This window comes from Bidens hawaiensis, unplaced genomic scaffold, assembly GCF_021521415.1.
Source record: "Bidens hawaiensis isolate Kalapana, Puna unplaced genomic scaffold, B.hawaiensis_p1.1 tig00000190_1, whole genome shotgun sequence".
Classification (NCBI taxonomy): domain Eukaryota; kingdom Viridiplantae; phylum Streptophyta; class Magnoliopsida; order Asterales; family Asteraceae; genus Bidens; species Bidens hawaiensis.
Genome location: NW_027491020.1, coordinates 760009 through 783239, shown reverse-complemented (window position 1 = coordinate 783239; position 23231 = coordinate 760009). Strand labels below are relative to the sequence as shown.

Here is a 23231-nt window from a genome sequence, read left to right as displayed (position 1 = left end):
GTTTGGTGTTTTCTTTCTAGAAAACAAGCATACGAAAATAGTTTTGTGTTTTCTCTCTAGAAAACAAATTGGAAAAGGCATGAACTCACCTGGTGTCGCGTGTAATAGACTTTTCTCAAAACCCAAAATGATGCACTTGACTCACTAATCGTTACCTAGTACAAGTGTTTAAGTTATGAGAATGTGTTCAACAACACATTACTCTAAACCCAAGTATGGACTCACACACAAACACAAACACAAACTTGACACGAAAGCTCATTGGTGATAATAAGTAATGTCAATTGTACCAAAATATCTTAACAAGTATCCACACATCATATCACGGCAAAGCAACCAAATATTCATCATACAACTCAACTTATGATCATTCAGTTCACGAGACAGATTATGGCACGTACAAAATAATTTTATGCACTAAGTAAAACTTAAGGATAAATGATACAAAATTTACCACAGTAGAATATATAAATTAGGTTTCTCAAACAATTTTTATTATATTTTCTCATATATACATAACTCACAATAATTAAATCATTAAAGAGGTACCCACAGTTTAGCAGATTGCGCAACAAAAATTTGTTTATGGTTCTCTCAACTCATTTATCCAGCTTGTGCAAGGTGAATTGGGTTGTATTTTAGACTCATAATTCTAAGTTCCAGAAGTGGAACCAACTCATTTGGCTTTGTTAATCTCAAGTAATGATGTCGGGAGGACAGACCAAAATTTGAATCTCTGCATCAGCTTTGACACATGTTTTTGTAAAATCATAATAACTATTCAAAACTTGTCCAACAATTATAAAATTTACCTTTCTGGAAACTAGACTCGGGATACAATATCCCAGAATCAATAATCGATCAATAATCATCGTTTAACATCAAGTTACAAACCAATCAATAAATGAGAACGAATCTGTCAGCAAACTGTTATCATCAAAACTCAAACCCTACCATGTTTATGTCATCCCTAGGGTTCTAATTCATCAATTAACACTATAATCATCAAAGTTACAGAGATTGAACATCTAGGGTTTCAAAATAACTCATCAAAACATAAAATTGATATATAAAACTTACCGATTAACATTAGGAATCATGTGAATCACTCAAAGACACCACTAATTGCAAGAATTAAGGTTGAATTGAAATTTGTGTGTATGGGTGTGGGATGAGAGGTCATGAAAGAGGGAGAGAGGGCAGGAGTCGACTAATTTTTGGTGGGTTAGGGTTTGGTTTATATGTTTTAATATTATATAATCATAATTTTCAAGAATGATCCTTATTGAAACAAGTTATGACTTAAACGAACTTTTTAATTCCAAATCAAGTCATAACGAATCATTACAACCAAAACACTAACCCAAGTTTATAAAAATAAATCCTCATTGTTATTTTATAGGCCTATTGGTTTATAATACTCCCAACTTTCTCTCGTTGGTAGATAACACTCCCAACTTTCACTTTGTCTCTCACTACTCCCAACTTTCAACCTATTTGTTTTTATCACTCCCCCATTAAGTTAAGGCTAACGCCGTTAACTGAGACGCTGACGTGGCTTTGTTTATAATATTTTGTTATTTTACTCAGCCGATGTGTCAGCTTACGTGACATGCCAACATTGAAATTGTTTTTTTTTTGGTTTTTTTTTGTATTTTTTTAGCAAACATCAATTAAACCACCAACCACCACCGTCCACCACCATTGTCCGCCACCACCCACCGTCCACCACCGCTGTCCACCGCTGCCTTTTACCACCACCACCACCGTCCACCACCACCATCCACCACCCACCCACCGTTCGCCACCACCACCATCCACCATCTCCACCCGCCGTTCGCCACCACCACCTTCCACCCCCACCACCACTGTCCGCCACCACCATCGTCCACCAACCTCCACCATTGTCCGTCGGACTGCCACCACCATCGTCCACCAACCACCACCACCACTGCGTTTTACCACCACCTACCGTTCGTCACCACCATCCACTTAATAAGTGTTGTGTTTTAATTGATGTTTGCTAAAAAAATAAAACAAATTCCATGTTGGCACACCACGTAAGCTGACACATCAGCTGAGTAAAATAAAAAAATATTATAAACAAAGCCACGTCAGCGTCTCAGTTAACGGCGTTAGCCTTAACTTAACGGGGAAGTGATAAAAACAAATAGGTTGAAAGTTGGGAGTAGTAAGAGACAAAGTGAAAGTTGGGAGTGTTATCTACCAACGAGAGAAATTTGGGAGTATAATAAACCAATAGGCCTATTTTATATATACTATTTTATAAAAGCCGAAAACGTATAAGTTATGCTCATTTGATCATAATTTCATGAAACAAGCTACGAACTAAGCACATAATCATTTGGCATGTAATTTCACATAAATAACATTATAAACATATGCTTGAGATATTATTTTTATATAAAAACTAATAACATGTTAAGCAAGAATAATGTACTAAATCGTGTGACAAATAAAACCATCTAGCACATAACACTTATATCTGAATTATTTAAACATATTTCATTCGACATTAATCACCAACGCGTACTGGTGGACTCATGTGTGTGACTCGTTAATGACTTGTGTAAATGTTATGCATGATGTGTAAGATGACGAAGTTTGTCTTAACAATGTTAACGTAAAAGTGCGGGGTGTCACATTATCCCCTTGTTGAAAGAATTTTCGTCCTGAAAATTGATAGGTGCTGCTAAGTAAATAAGTAGACTCACAGTCTATACATGTGATCATAATGAAATTAAGTAGACAATCCGTCTATATGCATGATCAAAATGAACCAAGTATTGTGTCGCTAGTATTTGGGCAGAGTTGCCAATGTTTAAAAAAAATAAAAAAATCTCGGTTGTCACACCAGGTAGGCAGTGCACCCTTGCCTTAACAAACCTTCATCTTTTATCATCGAAATGACATTAAGCCTGAACTTTCTTTATCACCATAAGCCGTCACCATACCCCCCCATCCAAGGATTTTAACCTTAATAACCTACTCTTACACATTATCTGAGCCTCAAACTCAGATAGCCAATCAATTCCCAAAACCACATCGAACCCTCCTAGGTTCTACTTTTAAACGGTTGAACAATCAGTCACAATCCACAAACAATCAAATAATCCTATCCCTAGCAATTAAGCTAACTTTCAGACATATTCTTACATTACACATGAAACTAATCATATACTGTACCATTACTTAGCTTGCTTGAATGACACGTGGCTTTCTTGAGCTGACATCTTCTTTCTTTTCTTACTTAACTCCCATTCTCTGTTCAAGTCTAAACATGTAGGATGCTTAATTCTAACTTATGCTCTGATACCAACTTGTAAGGCCTCGGTCCCAGTGTTAGACGTTGGATTTACTCATAAACACAGTTCTAAATATCATAGTTAATTAAAAACTTTTCGCGGAATAATAAAAGTCAACCATTTCGTACAAACCATAAAATATATGTCCTAAAACATCACAAATTGTCTCAATATAAAACATAAGATAAAACATTATTCTTCCATCTTCAGATGCTAGCCATTCAATCCTTTCCATGTGTCATCCCCATGCTAGCTCCTTTAACCTATTTACATGCGTGCATACTAAAAGTCAGCTACGCTGAGTGAGTTCTAGTCAATCAAATAACATACATTATGTAAACATACTTAGTCATTCGTATACGAACATACGTATTACTTACTTAACCTGTTTATCTTTCTTTCGTACATACATAAGTATATACCTTCTTTCTTTCTTTCATTCTTTCTTACTTTTATATTTAATCTTACTTTACATACTTATACATTTTAAAGAGCATTACACCCTACTTCCTCGAGTATTATTAGGGTCCGGTTCCCTTTCTGCCTCGAATATTATTAGGGTTAGGTTCCCTTTTTCCTCGAGTATTATTAGGGCATGGTTCCCTTCTTCGTCAGATATTATTAGGTATGGTTCCCTTCTTCTGTATCATACCTTTCTTTATATATATATATACATTTTCGTACATACTCTTAATCTCTTCTGTAGCATTCATATATCATTCAAACATCATACGTAAAACAGTCACATATCATACACTTACCACTTAAGGTAAGTGTATTAACTAATCACATCGAGTATGCACACAGTCCCGAAAACATAACAAGGAAATGGGGCTAGAACTCACCTGGATTTTCTTACGTTCGGAGCTAATCGTAATTCCCTTCCTTAACTGTGCATGACTGACTGTAATAAGGCACATTAGTTAACTACTACTCTAGTGCTCTTTTGCGTACTTGGTACTTCTTTCTAGGCCTTTCTTATTTTAAACATTACCTTTCATTATTAGTTGGTTCCTTATTCTTAGCGTATTTACCGTACATGTCTATATTATTTGCTCACATATGTATACGTCATACATACATTTATGTCATAGATACGCATACGTTATATATATACGGCATACGTACACACACGGCATTCATACATACACGTCCTATATACATAAACATCATGCATACATACACGTTGTACATACATATATGATATACATATATACATGGCATGCATAAATACACGTTATACATACATATATATATGTTATATGCATACACATTCACGGCATACATACGTACATATACGTTATAAACATATACACATGCACAGCATACATATATGCATATACATGTACGGTATGCACATACACGGCATGCATACATACATATATGTTATATACAAATACAGTTTACACATACACGACATGCCTATACATACATCTATGCCCATATACGTCATACAGATACGGCATACACATACATATACGCCATACATATACATATACAACACATACATACATATACGCCCATACATATACTTCATGCATATACATATACATATACATATGCACCCATAAATATACGACATACACATACATATACGCCCATACATATACTTCATACATATACATATACGATATACACATACATATACACCCATACATGTACATCATACATATACATATACGACATGCACATACATATACGCCCATGCATATACGGACATACTTATATGGCCTATACTTATATGCCTTACACACATACGGCCTATACTTATACGGATTATACATATACGACCTATACTTATATGACTTACATACTTATACGCCTTATAAGTTAAGACCAGTCACGTTTTTGGGGTTTTTCTTCGATTCCGGCGCCATCAGCCGCTGTTAACCACCATGGTTGGCCGGAGTTTGATCGTTTATGACCCAGGTAGCTTCGGGGTGTCCAGATCTAAGCTAAGGTGGCCCTTAAGCTTGTTTCCGGTTGATTAAACACCCGAATAAAGGTAGATCTAGATTCAAACGGCTCATTCGGCATCCCGGGGTTGCGGCGTCAGGTTCTATATTGTTGGGTCAGCTGAGATAAATGATTTCTTACTTTCGGTTGGTCTTGGGTCGTTGAATATAATGGTGTAGAGAGTGTTTGACTTAAGTGTGTGTTTTTTATGGTGTAGGCTAAGGTGTAGGATGATGGAGATGGAAAAAATTTAGGGTTTAAGGGGTATTTATACTCCCTAAGCCCATGGACTTTAGGCCCATCTTCATCTTAAGTCCATAATTAATTCCATATATTTTAGCCCACCATCCTTTTATATTATTATTATTATTATTATTATTATTATTATTATTATTATTATTATTCTACTAACTCAAATTAATTCTTCCGGCGTAATTAATATTTTAATATTACTCAAGGAAATCTCAGGATGTTACATATGATTTATATATATTTAAATCAAAACTTGTGTGAACTCACCGACTATATGTTTAGTTGACTTTATTATATATATAAATATATATATATATATATATATATATATGCTAGATGGACCGTTATTAGAGGATGATATTTGGACACATTAGAACTTATGATATTTTAAATAAATGGAGAAGTTGTTGAATTGTTCTTATTTGTCTTGTATTTCTTTATTTTAAAACTTGTGTATTTGATGCTTAAGTTAATTTGTGATAATATTGTCATTTAATAGTGTCACATGTGTTTTAGGCAATTTGTAAGTCACACTCGGGCGTATCCGCTGAAGCTAGGGTGTTACAATTAGTTGCCTTAATCACCCGTGACCTGTAACAAGATAAACAAATATGAAGTACTGAAGTCTGTGCAATAAACAATTAACACTATACAATTAACATGCTAATATATGTACATAATACCAGACCATCTCCATGCAAGGAACCTGACCCGAAAAAAGTCTCAAAACCAGTATGAAACTATGAATGGGAACCGATAATTGAGGTTTCAGCTCCATACCTGGCCCTACCAGTCGGTTACATATAGGTATCAAGTTGTGGTCTAGAAATACAAAATTGTTATTATAATACCACGGTATATATTCACCTCAAAGACCCAAGTATTTGTACCTAACCGAAAATTTGTGCCAAACACTTATTTCTGTTATAACACGGCTATATAATTTTTGAACACACTGAATTTAGCCATTTTTTCACTTGTTTAACCTTTCAATCCTCACCTTTAGACCATCTCCGATTAGAGATTCTTGGAAGAGAGAGAATATGAATTGGAGAAGATAGAAGATGAGGTGTAGGAGAGGTGGGGTATAATTGTTGGTGAAGAACCTAAGAAAACGTATGTGAGGGAATAAGAGGAGAGAGGAAAAAAGAACATATGAGAGAGAATGTATTTTAGTGGGTCATGTGCCATGTGACTTTCAAAAACACTATAAAAACACCTGTATTTGTGTGCTCTTAGACCAAGCGTAGTAGAACAATGTGAATGACGTTTTGAGGTCAAAGTACCCCCCCCCCCCCCCCGGGGTGTTTTTGGTGGCTTTTTGGGGTTGAACATTGTGAAGACAACGTTGGTGAACCGGCGTTTTGTTTGTGTGTGTGTGTGTATGTGAGAGAGAGAGAGAGAGAGAGAGAGAGAGAGAGAAAGAAAAGGGGGGATAATTAATGAGTGTAGGAGTGTTTGGGCATTTTTGTATTTTACCACTACACTTATTTTCTACAAAATGTTGAAATGCTGATTGGGCATCACATAACGTAAAATGTTTTGGGATGTCTAGTTTTGACTACACATGGTCTTAGTATAAATAAGTAGTGGATGTTTTGCTTTAACCACACCACTAACGTTGTGTTCCTGAGTTTCACTTAAAGGGAGAAAAGAAAGGAAAGGAATTGAAAGAACAAAAGTGTGTTCCTGAGTTTTTTTGTTGGAAGGAAATAACATAAAAGGTGTTCTATAGATTCATTAAAGGAAATGAAGATGTTTAAAGAGTAAATGGAAAGAAAGTTTTATTTCCAAATTTGAAGGAAAGTGAAATGAAAAGAAAAAGAAAAAAGTAAAATAACTTTCCTTTCCTTTCATTTCTTTTGGTAAATGAACTCGGGAACACAACGTAAATAAAACATTTTGTCTCTATTAAACGTTCAAATCACAAAATAAACCGTCATTGCCTACGTGGCCATTTCACATTCACACGTCATACCTCCCATAACCCAAAGCCTAACAGGTTTTCAACGTAAAACATTTTTTATATTTATCTAGACAGTCATTTATCTATACTATATATAATATAGAAGACAATGGCAAATTAAGACACTTGATTTTAAGTAATTTACAATCAATAATGCACAAGGTACATATAAAAAAGGACAAACTTGTCTTTTAAACACACAATTTATACGGTTTATTTTAACTCTTTAAAATATTTACATTTTTGCACCCTCAACTTTTGTCAAATGACGCCCTGCTTGCGGTGCGCGCATATAATGTATATATGTGTGAACCCTCGGGTGGGCAAAAGTAAAATTGCACTAATTTTGACGTTATTTTACTAATCTCGTGAAAATAACGTTAAAAGTGGCGGAAGGTTAATCAGGCATCATGTGGTGGCGTTGATAGCCGAAAGACAAGGGCACATGCACCGATCAGCCGGTGTCCCGATGATTGAGTGCTATGTGCCTTATGTCCAAGGCTTGATGCAAAACTACTATCGAGCCGGGGGTCTCACCGGAAGCAGCCTCTCTATCCCTATGGGATAGAGGTAAGGCTGTCTACATCTTACCCTCCTCAGACCCTACCATAGCATTGCTATTGGTGGGATATACTGAGTACGATGATGATGATGATGATGAACTTTTGTCAAATGAAAGAATAATTACATGTTTTTATCTTCATCTTTAACCATATATTAACTTAAATTTCAATTTTACCCCAACTTTCCCCCACAAATTTTAAACGACCATAACTTTTTTGTACATTAATATTTTTTTCTAAAAAAGTTGCACCAATAAAACAAGTATTTTATTCACTTTAAGTTGAGTATGATATTGCTATAGTTTTATAAATTAAATAAATTACTACGTTGGGTGTTCACAATCAGTTTCGATGGTCATATGTTAACCAGTGAGTCCAACCGTTAGTAACATCTTTTTGACATCAAAAACTAAACACTGAAACCACACCAATGACCGGTGTAAGGGTTTAGACCGAACAATGAATACCAAATACCCGCCGCATCGCGCGGGCACCCCTCTAGTCTATCCGGGGGCGGACTCACTAACAAGTGAGGGGTGTTCCCCGTCCCCTGTGAAAAAAAAATTAGTGTTAATATACCGAAAATTTTCCGACCGACCCCTGTAAAATTTTGGCATCGACCCATGTGAAACTTTGAAGCCGAACTCTGTATAATTTCGAGACGGACCCATGAGATTTTGAGACTAACCCTAACAAAAAAATACAATGACAATTTTTAAATATAATTATATAAACAATTTTTCCTATTAAATTTGACTTTAATATTAACAAGTCCATTAGTCCAATATCCAATCCAACTTTTAAGCCCAAAACTCAATTCAAACCCTACTCAATTTTTAGCCCAATACCCAATCCCATTCTAACTTCTAAAATATATTTTTTTGACCGACTCTGCTGCCTCACTTCGTCCTTTAATCTCACGAGTCACCGGAATCGGAGATTCCAATCAGAGGGTATGGACGACACTCACCTTGACACCTTATCTTCTCACAATCTCACGTCCACTACAATTCCAATATTCCAAGTTTCCAAGTTCTAAAAGGCAACAACCCTCTAGCCACTAAAATTCAAATTAAGGTATAACATTATACATTCAATTTATGTCTAATTTAGTTTGGTTTTCAGATTTTTAGATTTATGATATTTAGACTGTGTAAAAAAAACAGGGGGAATTTTGTGATTTTGGGTAATTGTTTGATACTTTGAGACTTGAATCTTTAATTACTTGACTAGTTTAATTCCTTGCTCACTTTGTTGTATTTATAATATTATAGGAAGAAGGAATAATGAATCCGATAATGGAGAAATTTCTTAAACAAAATGGTAATCAAGGATCGTCTTCAAAGACCCCCGAGTTTGTTGAATTGGATGATCTTCCTTCGGATCCTGCCGATAGAAAACCAATCTCTACTTATGACTTGAATCAACAAGATGAAATAAGAAGAACATATCTACTAAGAGGACCATGTCAACCAAGCGGTGTGGCATTTCCATATAGAATGATCGGTAATAATTCAAGACGTTTTCCGGTTACTTGGTATACTAATTTTAAGGGGTGGTTAGAGTATAACGATCGTGTTTATTGCTTACATTGCTACTTGTTTAAGGATCAAGTTAGAAATATCCAAGAAGCTTTCATTAGTGAGGGGTTTAACGATTGGACTAGACAAGATAAAGTTCAATGTCATCAAGGGGAGTTTAATAGTTTGCATAACAAAGCCTTTAAAATGGGAGAAGATTTGCTTAACCAAGATTAGTCGATACAAAATTTTGTTGATATAAAGAGTGAGAAGGAAAAATCCAATTATCGACTTAGAATAGGTGCTTCTAGTAGTCTTACAAAAAGACTAGTGAAGTTAGGGGCACTATTTCGTGGTCTCATGAATCAAAAGATTCATTAAATAAAGGGTTTTTCTTGGAAATTTTAGAATTAATGGGAGAACAAAACAAAGAGCTTGGCAAGGTTATTTTAGGTAATGCACCCGGGAATAGCCAAATGACAAGTCTAACAATTCAAGAAGATCTTAAACATTGCTTTGCTCAAGAGGTATTAAAACAAATTTTTAAAGATCTTGGTGAAGATTATTTCTCTTTATTAGTTGATGAATCATGTGATGTATCCAACAAGTAACAAATGTCCGTGGTTATTCGATACGTGGATAAATATGGGGTGGTTACGGAAAGGTTTATTGGGCTTGTTCATGTCTTGGAGACGTCTACGTTAACTCTCAAATCTGCTATTGATGATTTATTTAGCCGACATGGACTTAGTTTGGGCAAGATTAGAGGCCAAGGTTATGCTAGCGCAAGTAATATGTCGGGTGAGTTCAACGGGTTAAGGGCTTTAATTTTAAAAGAAAATGCTTCGGCTTTTTATATACATTTTTTTGCTCACAAACTTCAACTTGTAGTGGGTGTTGCGAACAAACATAAGCCTACTTGGAGATTTTTTGAAATGGTCGCATCTATAGAAAATGTCATTTGCGCATCTAGCAAACGACAAGATAAGCTTCGAGAAAGTAAAAAAATCACTTGGGAGGTGGCTTTGTTACCGGAAGTGGGTTGAATCAAGAGCTATCTCTTACAAGGCCCGGAGATCATTTTGGAATTCCCACTATAAAACACTTGATCGTTTGGTTACTTTATATCCAATGATCATGGATGTGCTTAAATATGTTGAAGAAATGGGTAAGACGAAAGCTATCATGAGCCAAGCACAAGGACTTCAATTGGAAATGAAAAACTACGACTTTGTATTTTACTTGCACTTGATGTTGCATATTCTAGACGTCACAAACTTATTGTCTCAATGTCTTCGAAGGAAAGAGCAAGATTTGGTGAACGCGAGTGCATTGGTTTCTTCTACCAAGCGCCAACTTGAAGACTTTAGGTTGGAGGAATATAACAAGTTTGTGGAGAAGGTTAGCTCGTTTTGTGAAAAACATGATATTCTAGATGTAAAGATGGATGATGACTACATTAACATACTAACGCCAAGAAAAAAAAAACAAGCATTAAAAATTGCCACTATTATGAGTACGACTGCTTCAATGCGGTTCTAGATTTGCAAATCCAAGAGTTTGGGGTCCGTTTTAACGAGGTAACATCTGACTTACTTGTTTCTTTGAGTTGTTTGACTCCTTGTGATAATTTTCGGGCATTTTCTATTCCAAAAATATTACGATTAGTCGAGTTGTGCCCATATGATTTTGATGAAGGTGATAAAAGAAGACTCCCGGTTGAACTCGCGACATACATCGATAATTTGAAAGGAGATAAACTGTTTAAAAACTTGAATGGTTTAGCAAGTCTTTTTCAATTGATGGTTCAAACAAAGAAACACAATTCCTTTGCATTGGTGTATCGTTTATTAAAGTTAGCTCTCGTATTACCCGTCGCAACCGCAACCGTTGAAAGATCCTTTTCAGCAATGAAGTATGTGAAGTCTGATTTACGTAATCGAATAGGTGATGAAAATTTAAGCGACTATTGTATTTGTTACATTGAGAAAGACTTGCTATCCAATGTTAAAGTAGATGTTGTAATGGTTAGATTTCAAAAATGAAAATTCATTGATAACAACTTTAATATATTGGTTATCTAATATTTTGTTTGACAATCCTTTTTTTTATATATGACCCGACCCGATTCGACCTGACAGTTGTATTGGTACCGACCCTAAAAATTCCCGACCCCTGTGAGAAAATTTTCTAAATCCGCTACTGAGTCTATCTATAACCACACAGCCACTACAAATTTCTAACTCAAATGTTGAGGTTGAAGTTTCTAAAACAAGTATGAAAACAAGTTAAAAAGGAAAATGGATACCCCACGTATTCTGATATTTTCCTTGGGTCATTAACTTCAGTTAGACAAAAATAGAAGGTTTGTTGACATATGATATAACAGTAACAACACTATTTGAATAGAACCAACTCCAACCATACAATATGAGAATATCTCCCTCCTTATCACCTATCCTATCAATCATTGCTTTCTTGTTCTTGATTTGCAATGCAAATCTTATTTCCTTTCATAAATTTTCTAAACCGTTTTGAAGATTAAAGTGTTAAAAAAGCTTAGTCAATCTTTTCTTACATTAAAACAGATAACAAGTTGTGCTGCTAACTTTATTTTTTCTTTTGAACGGCCAAATTCTTACTACTATCCTATACCAATATACGGTTTGTCCAGCTTTGAACCCGGACCTCTCTTCTAACTATTTTTTTTAATAGAGATTACCCATAGAATATAAATTTCAGAGAATCTTTTACAGATGTGAAAAGCTGCATATAATAATATTATATGCTTTTCACTATTTTAATCATATATATAGCAGAATAGATAGAGCATGGTGCCCACCAAAAATTCTCCTGAGTTTACATTTAACACCCCTCAACAAGATATAAATAAATCATCTCCATAGACCATAGCTTCTCTTTTACTTTTCTTTAATAATTTAACAAAAACAAAAACACTCCTTTTCTTCCATCCATTCCACTGTTATAAACCCTATTCCTATTCCTGTTCCCCACAAGATTAGATTAGCTTCAGTTTCTGCTTTCAGTTCAACAATACTCTCAGTTCCAGGGTTCTTTTTGGTAGATTTCTTCTTTTTATTGCTCATTGACTCTGCTTAGGGTTCTTATGTTTAACTTCTACCTCATTTTGAGAGTTAACTTGTATCATGATTATCTTAATTGTAACTAATTAGCTTTTGTGTTGAATTCTTCTTCATATAGGGTTAAAGCTTTAATTTTTTTTTTTTGGGGAATAATCAAGATTTCCAAATTAGATTACTTATCTAGGCATTAAAGTTCATTTATTTGTTTTGACCTTTGTACTTGTGGTCTTGATCTTTATATATGTGTATATCTAATTGAGGGTTTAAACCTCAATTGCCATAACTGATTTCTAGGCTTGCCAACGACCCAACACGAACCCGAACACGACCTGCATATTTGCAGGTTGACCTGTATACCACCTGTTTGACCCGAAAAATATTTATTTTTTTTACTGTTTTTAAATATTAATACTTTAAATTCACATTTTTATAACAAAAAAGATACAAATTTATATAAAGCAATTACATAAGATACCAAACCAATTTATTTATTACATAGAACACATTTTATAAAAAAAACAAATGGGTTAAATGGGCCGTCGAGGTGAACCGAACCCGACCCGTTTAGTTAAACGGGTTTGCAGGTTCGACCTGAAACTCTTCCAAACCTGTTTATACCGAACTTAAACCCACAAATTTCGTGTCGGGTTTTCGTGTTGTGTCATGTCATGTCAGAAAATTCACACCCCCAGTTTCTATTTCAGGAAAGAGTGAAGTTGATTGATCGAAAGAGTTGGAAACTTTCTACCTGCGAATGTTAAATTTAGCAGATTTTAGAAGCAAATTTTGTTGAATTTGTATAAGGATGGACAATGGAGAACTTGATGAGATGTTTTTAGGTTCAGATGTTGGTGGTTCCATGAACTCTTTATTTGATGAAATCTTTAACGACACACACGCGTGTACTCACACCCACAAATGCAACCCACCGGGGCCCGATTCCTCACATACTCACACATGTTACCACGTGCACACCAAGATCCTACCCGCTTTGAGCAATGACGAGAATGCCCCTACCGACGACACCGTGGAATCCTTACTCAAAAAACCCAAGAAGCGCCCTTCGGGCAACCGAGAAGCCGTGAGAAAGTATCGTGAGAAAAAGAAAGCACGGGCAGCTTCATTGGAAGATGAAGTGGTTAGATTAAGAGCATTAAACCAACAGTTAATGAAGAGAGTTCAAAGTCAAATGGGATTAGAAGCAGAAGTAGGGAGACTTAAGTGTTTGCTTGTGGATATTAGAGGGAGAATTGATGGGGAAATCGGGTCGTTTCCATATCAGAAACAAAACCTGGTTAATCAGAGTACCGGGAACCCGAATTTCGCAGGTGGGTTTTTGTTGAATCCGTGCAATATGCAGCGTGGTGCGTTGATGGACCATGGTCTTGACGTGAATGAGTGTGGTTCTGAGGATCTGCAGTGTTTGTGAACCAGGGTTCTATGGTTAGTGAGATTGCAAGATGTGGAGGTGATGATGGGGTAGTTGTAGTAGGTGCCAATCCTTCTACAAAAACTAAAAGAAAAGGTACATAATAATTTCATGCTCTATTATTTGGTTTATAGTTCACCATCTTTGAAATAACACACAATCCAAAGACATCCTCTGATAATGTGAATGAAATAGATCTTCAGTGTAATTGTTAGTTTGTTGCTTATCATGTTTATGTTTGTTGCTGATATTTGTCTGTTTTATCTTTTTATTGTAGGTGCGCGTGCAGCAACATCCAAATGAACCGTGTTTCATCGATCCTTGGTGTTTGATGTACAATAACTTCTAGAAACAGTCTGCTGGATTAGCATGATATGTGTTTCCTTTCTGTATGTTCTTTAGTAGTAGTTTTGCAGGCTCGTGTTTTACTAATGCATGTTATTAGGTTGGGTCTAGGTCTAGATTCGGCACATGTAATGTAATCAATAAGCTTGATTCATTGATCCAACAAGTACTCTAATTGATTGACACGACTAGGTTGATCAATAATGGGATCAGTTTGGATGAATCGTAAGTTATCTTTGTTCGTTCAAGTTAAATACTACAATAAGCATTTGTTATTTAAGCATGACAAATAATGAGTCAATGTTTTAGAAGCAAAGTCACTACCGTGATCAACCAACCTTAATGATGCCAATCTTTGCATCTACGACAAGGATGGCGTTAAGGTTACCTTCTTTCAAGATTTATGAGAGGGGCGTCATGTGCGCAAAGGGAACTGAGAGGAAATGTTGGTATGCGTTTGTGTGATGCTTCTGATCTTCTATGGGGTAGTCCATATTCTTAGGTAGAGTTTTGTAAATGGCCTGCACTAATATTAAACAGACAGATTTTTCTTCAGCTACATGTAACTTCACACTCCCTGGCATAAAGATTTATATGTTTTCTAGTGTTTCGCCATATTCATGCAAAGGCGCTCAACATCTGACTGCTAGTGTCACTGCCACAGTGCCACCTTCACTGCAAGGCACAGGTACCACCATTCTGATCATCCTCCACTATTTGCCTAGCCAATATTTAAAAACTTAAAACAAACCATTTCATCTCTTTATTAATATGGGTTCACCGGCTTCATCATGTCATAAACTAATCAAGGGAGAGGCCCCAACTTCCAGCCAATAGTATGGCATCTAGGTACATGCACTTTTCTTAATTACCGAGACTCAAGGGTTGAGTACACTCTTTCTTTATGAGAGAGTAGCTAGTAAACCCAGTTACCTAAACAACTCAGCATAATCACATCAAGCACTTTAGACAATAATAGGATAGAATAGAAAAGATATGAAAGGAGCGTGTTACGTGTTACATACATGAAGTTTAATTTTGTTACGGTTTGTACCAGATTCTTCCAATGCACAGTTTCTATAGCTATTTTCTTCTGTTATAATACTTATAAACATATAAGTTATTTTAGTTTTCTCTAACATCACGATCAGCAAAAACAAACAACCAGAACAAGATTCAACAAAAGCCACATGCCCAAAAACATCTGTAAAGACCAAACATGCCAGTGTTTGCTACAACCACCACAATTCAGGTTTATCTAAATCTAATAAGATAATTTCAAAGCACATAAGAAGCAAAGATTCAAATGTCATCATCTTCACGATAAATGCTTTCCGCCATTTGCCAAACATGTAAAGCATTGTCTTCGGCCACACTAGATATCACCCACGGTTCATTCTTGTTCCACGAAAAATCTGATATTTTTGCCTTGTGACCGCCATGAGAAAATAGTAGCTCTGGGGGGCCATCCTCTGCTTCACCTTCCAATTGTTCATCTCCAATCCTGTATAAACATGACGTAACGAGCCACATTTTAACCATTGTAATTAATTTACATTTTATAAGCTTTTAAGGATATTATAATCAATGTAGGTGTAATGGATGTACCTGTTTAGATCCCAGACCATCAACCTTCTGTCAGCAGCCGAAGACGCAAGCACAGTTTCATGATTCGGGTCCCACTCCACTTGAAATACCTCTTCCCTGCATGATTACATCATTCATATATGCTCAGTTCACTTATCTTTGTGCTTTTAAGTACCAAATTATCATTTAGTTTGACAAAACTGTAATATCGAATCTCAATTGGAAGTAACAGATAAACTAACAACCAAGGTCTAGAGACATACTCGTGACTACTTAAAACATGCAACGGTGATGTCAGCTTCCGCAGGTCAAACAGGCCAACAGTGGTGTCTGAAGATGCAGTAGCCACGACCCACTCATTAAATGGATTGAAAGACAAGTAATTAACCTGAAGTTTAAAAAAAAACAAAACAAAACAAAAAAGCAGTTAATAACAGATGAGACAATCTTGCAAAGAGTTTATAAAATTTGATTCACCTCTTTCTCATGAACTACAACAGCTTGTTCATGTTTATTAGTGCGCAAATCCCAGATCATTAGCTTGCAGTCGTCACCAACAGATCCGAATAAACTATCATTCATCAAATGCCATGATACATCTTCAACCACACTAGCATGACCCTACGCACCAACAATTTGTATTGCTCGTCAGAAAAAATACATTGAAATGAAGCAAAAGTAAATACAAGTTTACCTCATAGATATGGTTAGCATCAAGAACTTTGTTGTCAGGCATTTTGGAGACATCCCACAAGCAAATCTTGCAATCATTAGAACCACTCAGAAGATAGCCCTCTTTAAAAGGGTTCCATGAGAGTCCATAACCTTCTTTTTCATGACCCCTCAATCGAACATCAGGTTCACAAGAACCTCCTTGATGATCTAAAGGTTGCTTTGTGGAGTCAAACACATAGACTTCAGAAGAACTGGTTTTTGCTGCAATGATTGATGGAAGCTGTGGCATACAGCGTGCACGGTTCACCTCTCCATCAACATGTATCTTCTGAACAACCTCTACCTGCAGCAAATAGCATGTCAAATATAATCAGGTTAAAAGCTAGTTTTTACTTATAACTGGTGGCAATAGATGTCTCTTTCATGTCCCTCAACTTCATAACAGTAGTGACCAATTTCAGACTAGTTTCTCACAGTGATGCCACTAGTATTGCGCATTTGTATAATAATCTACACTCTAGCTTTGTCCAACTAGACAAAAGCACTAGTTTTAGCTAGAAGTATTATTTTCACAAGCCAAGCCTTTGTTTGTTTTAGGTCCTACTTGAGCCGCTCTAAAGTTTTTCTTGAAAAATGTAAAAATAATAAAATAAAAATTAATAAGAAATAATATGAGCCAGGCTAGAGTTTTAAAAAGAAGAGCCAGCTTGAGGTCTTGTAAGGCAAGCCAAGATCAGGCTGAGTTTGTTTACACTAGTAATTTTTGCTAAAAGAAACACAAGACAAGTCAGTCATTTAGTGGAACCAAAGTGTTGAAGTAACCTTAGGGATCCTCTGATTCTCCAGGTTAGTTTCAAGCGCCGAGGCAGGATTGAGCGGCAAGTGAGTTTCCGCCACCAGAAGAAAATTAGGACAGTCGTCGGAGGTGTGGGTCCCAAGGATGAGTTTATGGAGGGCGAAAGAGGCGTCGGAGTACAAGGACGGGAGCCACTGGACGGTGAGAGACGGCCACTCGAGGGAGTGGGAGATGACCAGATCGTACAACAACGGAGTGTTCTTCCTCCACACGCTGAACTCCTCTTCCACTTGGTAATCTTCTCCTCCTCCGCCGCCGGCTCCAGTGTCTTCTTCAGATGCCATCTTTATCATGTTTTTCCCGCGCTTGGAACTAGGGTCTTGGAAATAAATAAACTCTAAGTTAAGTAGAGGTGCACGAACCGCTTCGGTTTGCTCAACAAAAGTCAAAACCGATTTATGGTCGGCGGTTAACCACTTTGGAACTGCTTTTGGTGAAGAAAATTACAAGCTGGTTCAGTTCCGATTCGATTTTCGGGTTAGTTTGGTTAACCAGTTCTTTTGCCCACCTCGAGTGAGCACTAAAGAAGCGAAAAATGAACACATGTTATGTTTCTTTATATATGTTTGTGAACATTCGTTTACATTCTTTTGTTTATGCATGTTCATTCGTTTATATTCATTAGTTTGCATTTGTTTAAGTTTGATATGTAATGTACACTTGACTTGACTTGACTTTTTATGTATGTTACCATTTAGTTTAGTTTTATGAAAATAAATAGGAACACCTTGAATTTTGGTCTAGATTTAGACCCAAGGAATTAATGTTTTGTAAGGCCCTGATCCTGGTGCTCTACTTTGGCGTTGGATTTACTCTTAAACACTGTTCTAAACATCAGAGTTAATTAAAATTTTTCGCGAAATAATAAATTTCGAACATATATTACAGAATCGTTCAAATCTTTCCAAATTAAACATCTTTTGTCTTACATATTAAAACATCAATCATAATAACATCATAAAATTTTTCTTAAAATGTCAGTGTCTTCAGGTTAATGTCACGTGTCCTTATTCAAGCGAGCTGCCTCAACATATTCACATGCGTGCATACTAAAAGTAAGCTACGTTGAATAAGTTCTAGTTAATCAAGCAACATACAATACATTCACATACTTACATATATATACGTATCCGAAGATACATATTCATACTTAGCCTATTACATTTCTTTCATACATACATACTTTCATCCATACATATACATTTTAAAGAGCATTTCGCCCTATAACCTTCACATATATTATTATGGTATGTTCCATACATTCGCGGATATTATTAGGGTTTGTTCCCTACGTTTGCAGATATTATTAGAGTTTGTTTCCTGAATTCGCAGATATTATTAGGGTATGTTCCTTACATTCGTAGATATTGTTAGGGTATGTTCCTTTTTTAAGCATACATTCCATCCATCCGATAACCATACATACTTTTCCTTATATAAACATACTCTTGTACATACTCATTTCATTACGTACTTTCGTACATACTTATCTCATATTAGACATACTACACATTACTTTCCCTGACGATACGTGCAATATCCGAAGATCGTTCATGTACCGACAACCATTCATTCATAACATTCATACCATATTATCACATCAATCATTATAGCATACACTTACCATTTAAGGTAAGTGTATTAACATTCACATTGAGTATGCACACAGCCCCGAAAACATAAAAAGGAAGTGGGGCTAGAAACTCACCTGAGCTCGGTTCCTTTCAGAGTTAATGGTAACTCCTATCTTTAACTAGGTGTGGCTAACTGTATAACAATTTCACATATCGGTTAACTATCACTACCCATATCTTACTTCTAATTTAATATAACCCTCAACGAACGGGGGGTCCGGGGGGAGCACCCCTGGTAGCGGGGTCGGGCGGCAGCCCCTAGCAGGGTCCAAGGGGCAGAGCCCCTGGCTGGGGTCGAGTTGCTAGGTCAGCTTGGAAACATTTTATTTCCACTAAAGGTCTGTTACTAAAATTTCATCAAAATCAATTTTTCATTAAATATTTAAGTAATAATTAATTCTGGATAAGCACCATTCGCTATCCCATTCGTCATGACGAATGATTCCATTCATTATAACGAATGGCTTGATATGAGTTTTAACGAGACAGATGAGTACATAACGAATGACTAAGACCATTCGTGCTTTCTTTGAGACGAATGGAAGGTTCATTCATTACAGGAGCACACGAGTGTGCCTTATAAATGGCATGATTCGCTGTCTCAACGTGACGAATGAATGGGTAACAAACGAATAAGGTTATTCGTGACTTCTATAGGACGAATGGGAGGCTCATTCGTTACAATAGCATATGAATGTGGCTCATTCATTATGACAGTTCAACAAATGACCTACGATTCGCTCCACATAAAGAATGAACAACATGAACTATCCCATCTTTGACCCAGAATGTCAAGGTCAAAATCGTCAAGAACACCAATCAGTCAACAGATGCCGGATTTGCAATTAACCTTCAAAACACAATGAAACAACACAAGTTTGGTATCATTGGACTAGTATGCCCAGCGCCTACAAACCATAATCATCCAAACATCCATACATCATGTTTAAATGGTGTGTTTGATCGATCTATTCATACGGCTCAACATGTGATTAGTTATCCCACCAGATGTTAACGAATTTCAACGAGAATCGTTGCGTTTGATCCGTTTTCACCATATATACATATATAGGAAAAGCAAGGTTAAAATAAGAAGTAAAATTATCCTAAGAAGTGTAAGAAGTGGTTTTTATCCTTAAAAAAATAAAACACACCGAACAAAAAACACACCGAACTAACAAAATAAAACACACCGAACAAAAAACACACTAACAATATCCACCATCAAATGATCATATCCAACGCGCGATATTACTTCTCACACTTCTTACAAATAACTCACTTCTTATTCTAACCCCACCCTATAGAGGAATACTAAACGAGCCGAACAAGTTTTCATTATAGAACGTACCTTAAACGAATCGGTTTCACGAACATGATCTAATCTTGGTGTAGGTCTTGCTCTTCACGACCCTCTAACACCCACAAGCTCGGGATTTTACCTTCGTATCTTGGTCTGAGACAAAGGAGGGTGTTTGTGTGTGTTTTTTAATGTGTAGGCTATGGTGTAGAGATGGATGAAAAATGGAAATGATTAGGGTTTAACGGGTACTTATACTCCCCTAAGCCCATGGACATAAGGCCCATTAGCATCCCTTATTCCATCTTTTACTATCCAAGTCCACCCTCTGATAAACGACATATTATTGAATAAATGGAATTTCTTTTATTAATATTATCAAAAGTAGGATGTTACATGTTTACGTTTACTCTTAATTGTTGTTCGCTCAATTATGTTTGTTATATTTGTTCAATCATGATCTTTGTGCTTGTTTACGTTTGTTATACTATTAACGAACATAAAAGAAAATGACTTCCATTACTAAGTATTACATTTCAAAAGGATGTCATACGACTTGAACTTTAATAAAGTTACCATATGACCCCTGAACTTTAATATATATATATTTTTGAATTATCTAGGTTTAGTTTTCGTTTTAATAGTTTTTTTCTTTTATCTTTATTTTATAAGTTTAATTATTTTTTTATTTAACTTTAGATGTGTTTATTTAATCATATGGCTTGATTAATTTTATCCTCGTTCAGGTTAAAGGCTACATATTCTATATAATATTAGGGTTGAGTTATTCTACATAGGCCAATAAAAATTAGAAGTGTGAGCAGTCATAACTAATTAACATGTGTCAAGTAGGGACCATAGGTATCACACCCCGACCAAAGGCGGCGGAACATGTCAAGGTGTAACGATTGCCCATAAGCACATGACACTATTAAAGCGACAATATTTAATAAACTTATTTCATTTCACAATATCGAAAATGTCACATAACAATATTCTTAACAAGTCACAACAAAATATAGCAAATCAAATATTGTTCATTTTTGCTAATATCCTAAGGGTATTTGTGATGTTTTCTTCAAGCATCCAAAATCAACCAAGATGTAAACCTGTAACATTTCATAAAATAAAGTTTGTCAACACAAAGGTTGGTGAGCAATTCACAAGTTTGAACATATAGATATATAGTAAAAAGATCCACAAAACTAGTATACGAAACAATAAATAAAAGCCATAATTTGGATAAAAATCGCTAATAGAATTACGTTAGCGACACCTACCATAAGAGAATACCAGATGGTTCAGGATTTAATAGAATATCGTTAATTGCATTACGTTAACGACACCGTGCTATAAGAGAATACCAGATAGTTCACGGATTTATAGACTCCCACCAACCAAAAGCGATAAACACGTAAGCATATAATCATAGAACACCAAATCGAGCAAGTATTTAAGTAATGTATACAATAACATTTGTGGTTTAAGACCCAAGTATAAAACATTTAGTTTAAATAAGATGAAATGTCACCCCCAAAATAAAAGATAGAGAACGTGGCATGAAAGTACTCACGTTCAAGTAATAAACTTGAAAAGTTGGTTATTTGGAGATTTGCCGGAACGACGAGTTTAACGTATGAAGCCTAAATAAAAGAAAGTCTTGGATTTAGAAAGGTTGACTTAAAGATCTTTTAATAAAATAATTGTTGCAAAAAGTAAACAATTGAAGTTTAAGGTTTAAAATGTAATTATTTAAGAATTTAGAATAATAACCCTTTAAAAAAAACGTTTGCTCGAAACCGGGTTAAAGTATCTAACCTTAACATTTACTTAACCAATGTTAAGTAATAAGGAGGTTAAAATGCTAAAATGCAAGTTCCATTGGGCTAAAGATACTAAAACGGGTCTTTAACGAGTGTTCAGGTTGTTGGTTCGGATCTTGACGAATGGTCAAACCCAAAGTCAACTTTCCAAAATATTAATTGTTATGAGATAACTCACAAAAACTTTATAAGACTTAACCAAGTGTGTAGATCTTTTGTTTTAGAACTAACAACGTACGTTAAGCGAGTTTTCGGTTATGTCAGTCCAAACTTTGTTATGAGATCAAGTTGGATCCAACATTTCCAAATACTTAAGAAAATAATTAAAATCAATTTGTAAACTATTTTTAAAGAAATATACAAGTCTTGATAGCTAAAAACACACTTGTGTGTTTAAGCGAGTAAAAATCTGATTGGTTTCGGTTTCCATCTCACAACAAGTTCATAGATGGATTCCACATACCCATATATCATATATCTTGTATAATAATGTACAAATGAGAATATTTAAGTTCTACAACTAAAAAGTCAACAACAATTCTTTTTAACAAAAGTTCGGTTTGGTTCTGTTTCCATCTCACAATGAGTTCATAGATGGATTCCACATACCCATGACTTGTAAATGTGACTAACAACTAAAATGAGTAGAAGTTAAACATAAATAATATGTGCAAGCAAGTTATGTGAGTGTATATATCATCAAGAACACAAAGTCCTCCATAAAGCCTTGCCTTACGAGGTCCGAAACTTAACCAACCGGAGTCGAAGAAGTAACTACCAAAGGTAACAAGGGGTGTGTATTATATATATGTTGTACCACCATATTCAAGTTTTAGTAATGTTAGATGAACAAGTTAGAATGAAAGACTATAGTTAGTTTGACTTGAGAAGTCAA

The 23231-nt window shown here is 35.6% G+C and overlaps 3 protein-coding genes and 1 pseudogene across 4 annotated transcripts; 3 read left to right on the top strand and 1 right to left on the bottom strand.

Annotated features, from left to right (window-relative positions):
* Window positions 1-9361: 9361 nt before the first annotated feature.
* On the top strand, window positions 9362-9820 carry LOC143584613 (uncharacterized). The gene has a single exon (XM_077066657.1). The coding sequence runs from the start codon at window positions 9362-9364 to the stop codon at window positions 9818-9820; it is 459 nt and encodes a 152-aa protein (XP_076922772.1).
* A 900-nt stretch (window positions 9821-10720) lies between these two features.
* Window positions 10721-11125, top strand: LOC143584523 (uncharacterized). Its single transcript, XM_077066579.1, has one exon. The coding sequence runs from the start codon at window positions 10721-10723 to the stop codon at window positions 11123-11125; it is 405 nt and encodes a 134-aa protein (XP_076922694.1).
* A 2356-nt stretch (window positions 11126-13481) lies between these two features.
* LOC143593960 (basic leucine zipper 23-like) lies at window positions 13482-15039 on the top strand (annotated as a pseudogene). Its single transcript, XR_013146232.1, has 2 exons — window positions 13482-14212; window positions 14394-15039. The product of XR_013146232.1 is annotated as a basic leucine zipper 23-like (transcript).
* A 503-nt stretch (window positions 15040-15542) lies between these two features.
* On the bottom strand, window positions 15543-17895 carry LOC143594039 (WD-40 repeat-containing protein MSI3-like). The gene is made up of 6 exons (XM_077073475.1): window positions 17546-17895; window positions 16743-17066; window positions 16526-16669; window positions 16312-16436; window positions 16070-16165; window positions 15543-15965 (listed from the first exon to the last, which is right to left on the bottom strand). The coding sequence occupies exons 1-6, from the start codon at window positions 17870-17872 to the stop codon at window positions 15764-15766; spliced, it is 1218 nt and encodes a 405-aa protein (XP_076929590.1). The 5' UTR covers window positions 17873-17895; the 3' UTR covers window positions 15543-15763.
* Window positions 17896-23231: the final 5336 nt, after the last annotated feature.

Coding starts and splice junctions, on each gene's coding strand:
- LOC143584613 (XM_077066657.1), top strand. CDS start 9,362: ATGGAGAAATTTCTTAAACAAAATGGTAATCAAGGATCGTCTTCAAAG.
- LOC143584523 (XM_077066579.1), top strand. CDS start 10,721: ATGGATGTGCTTAAATATGTTGAAGAAATGGGTAAGACGAAAGCTATC.
- LOC143594039 (XM_077073475.1), bottom strand. CDS start 17,872: ATGATAAAGATGGCATCTGAAGAAGACACTGGAGCCGGCGGCGGAGGA. Junction 16,166..16,311: donor CATGTTTTAAGTAGTCACGA/GTATGTCTCTAG, acceptor GTAATCATGCAG/GGAAGAGGTATTTCAAGTGG. Junction 15,966..16,069: donor ATGGTCTGGGATCTAAACAG/GTACATCCATTA, acceptor ATGTTTATACAG/GATTGGAGATGAACAATTGG.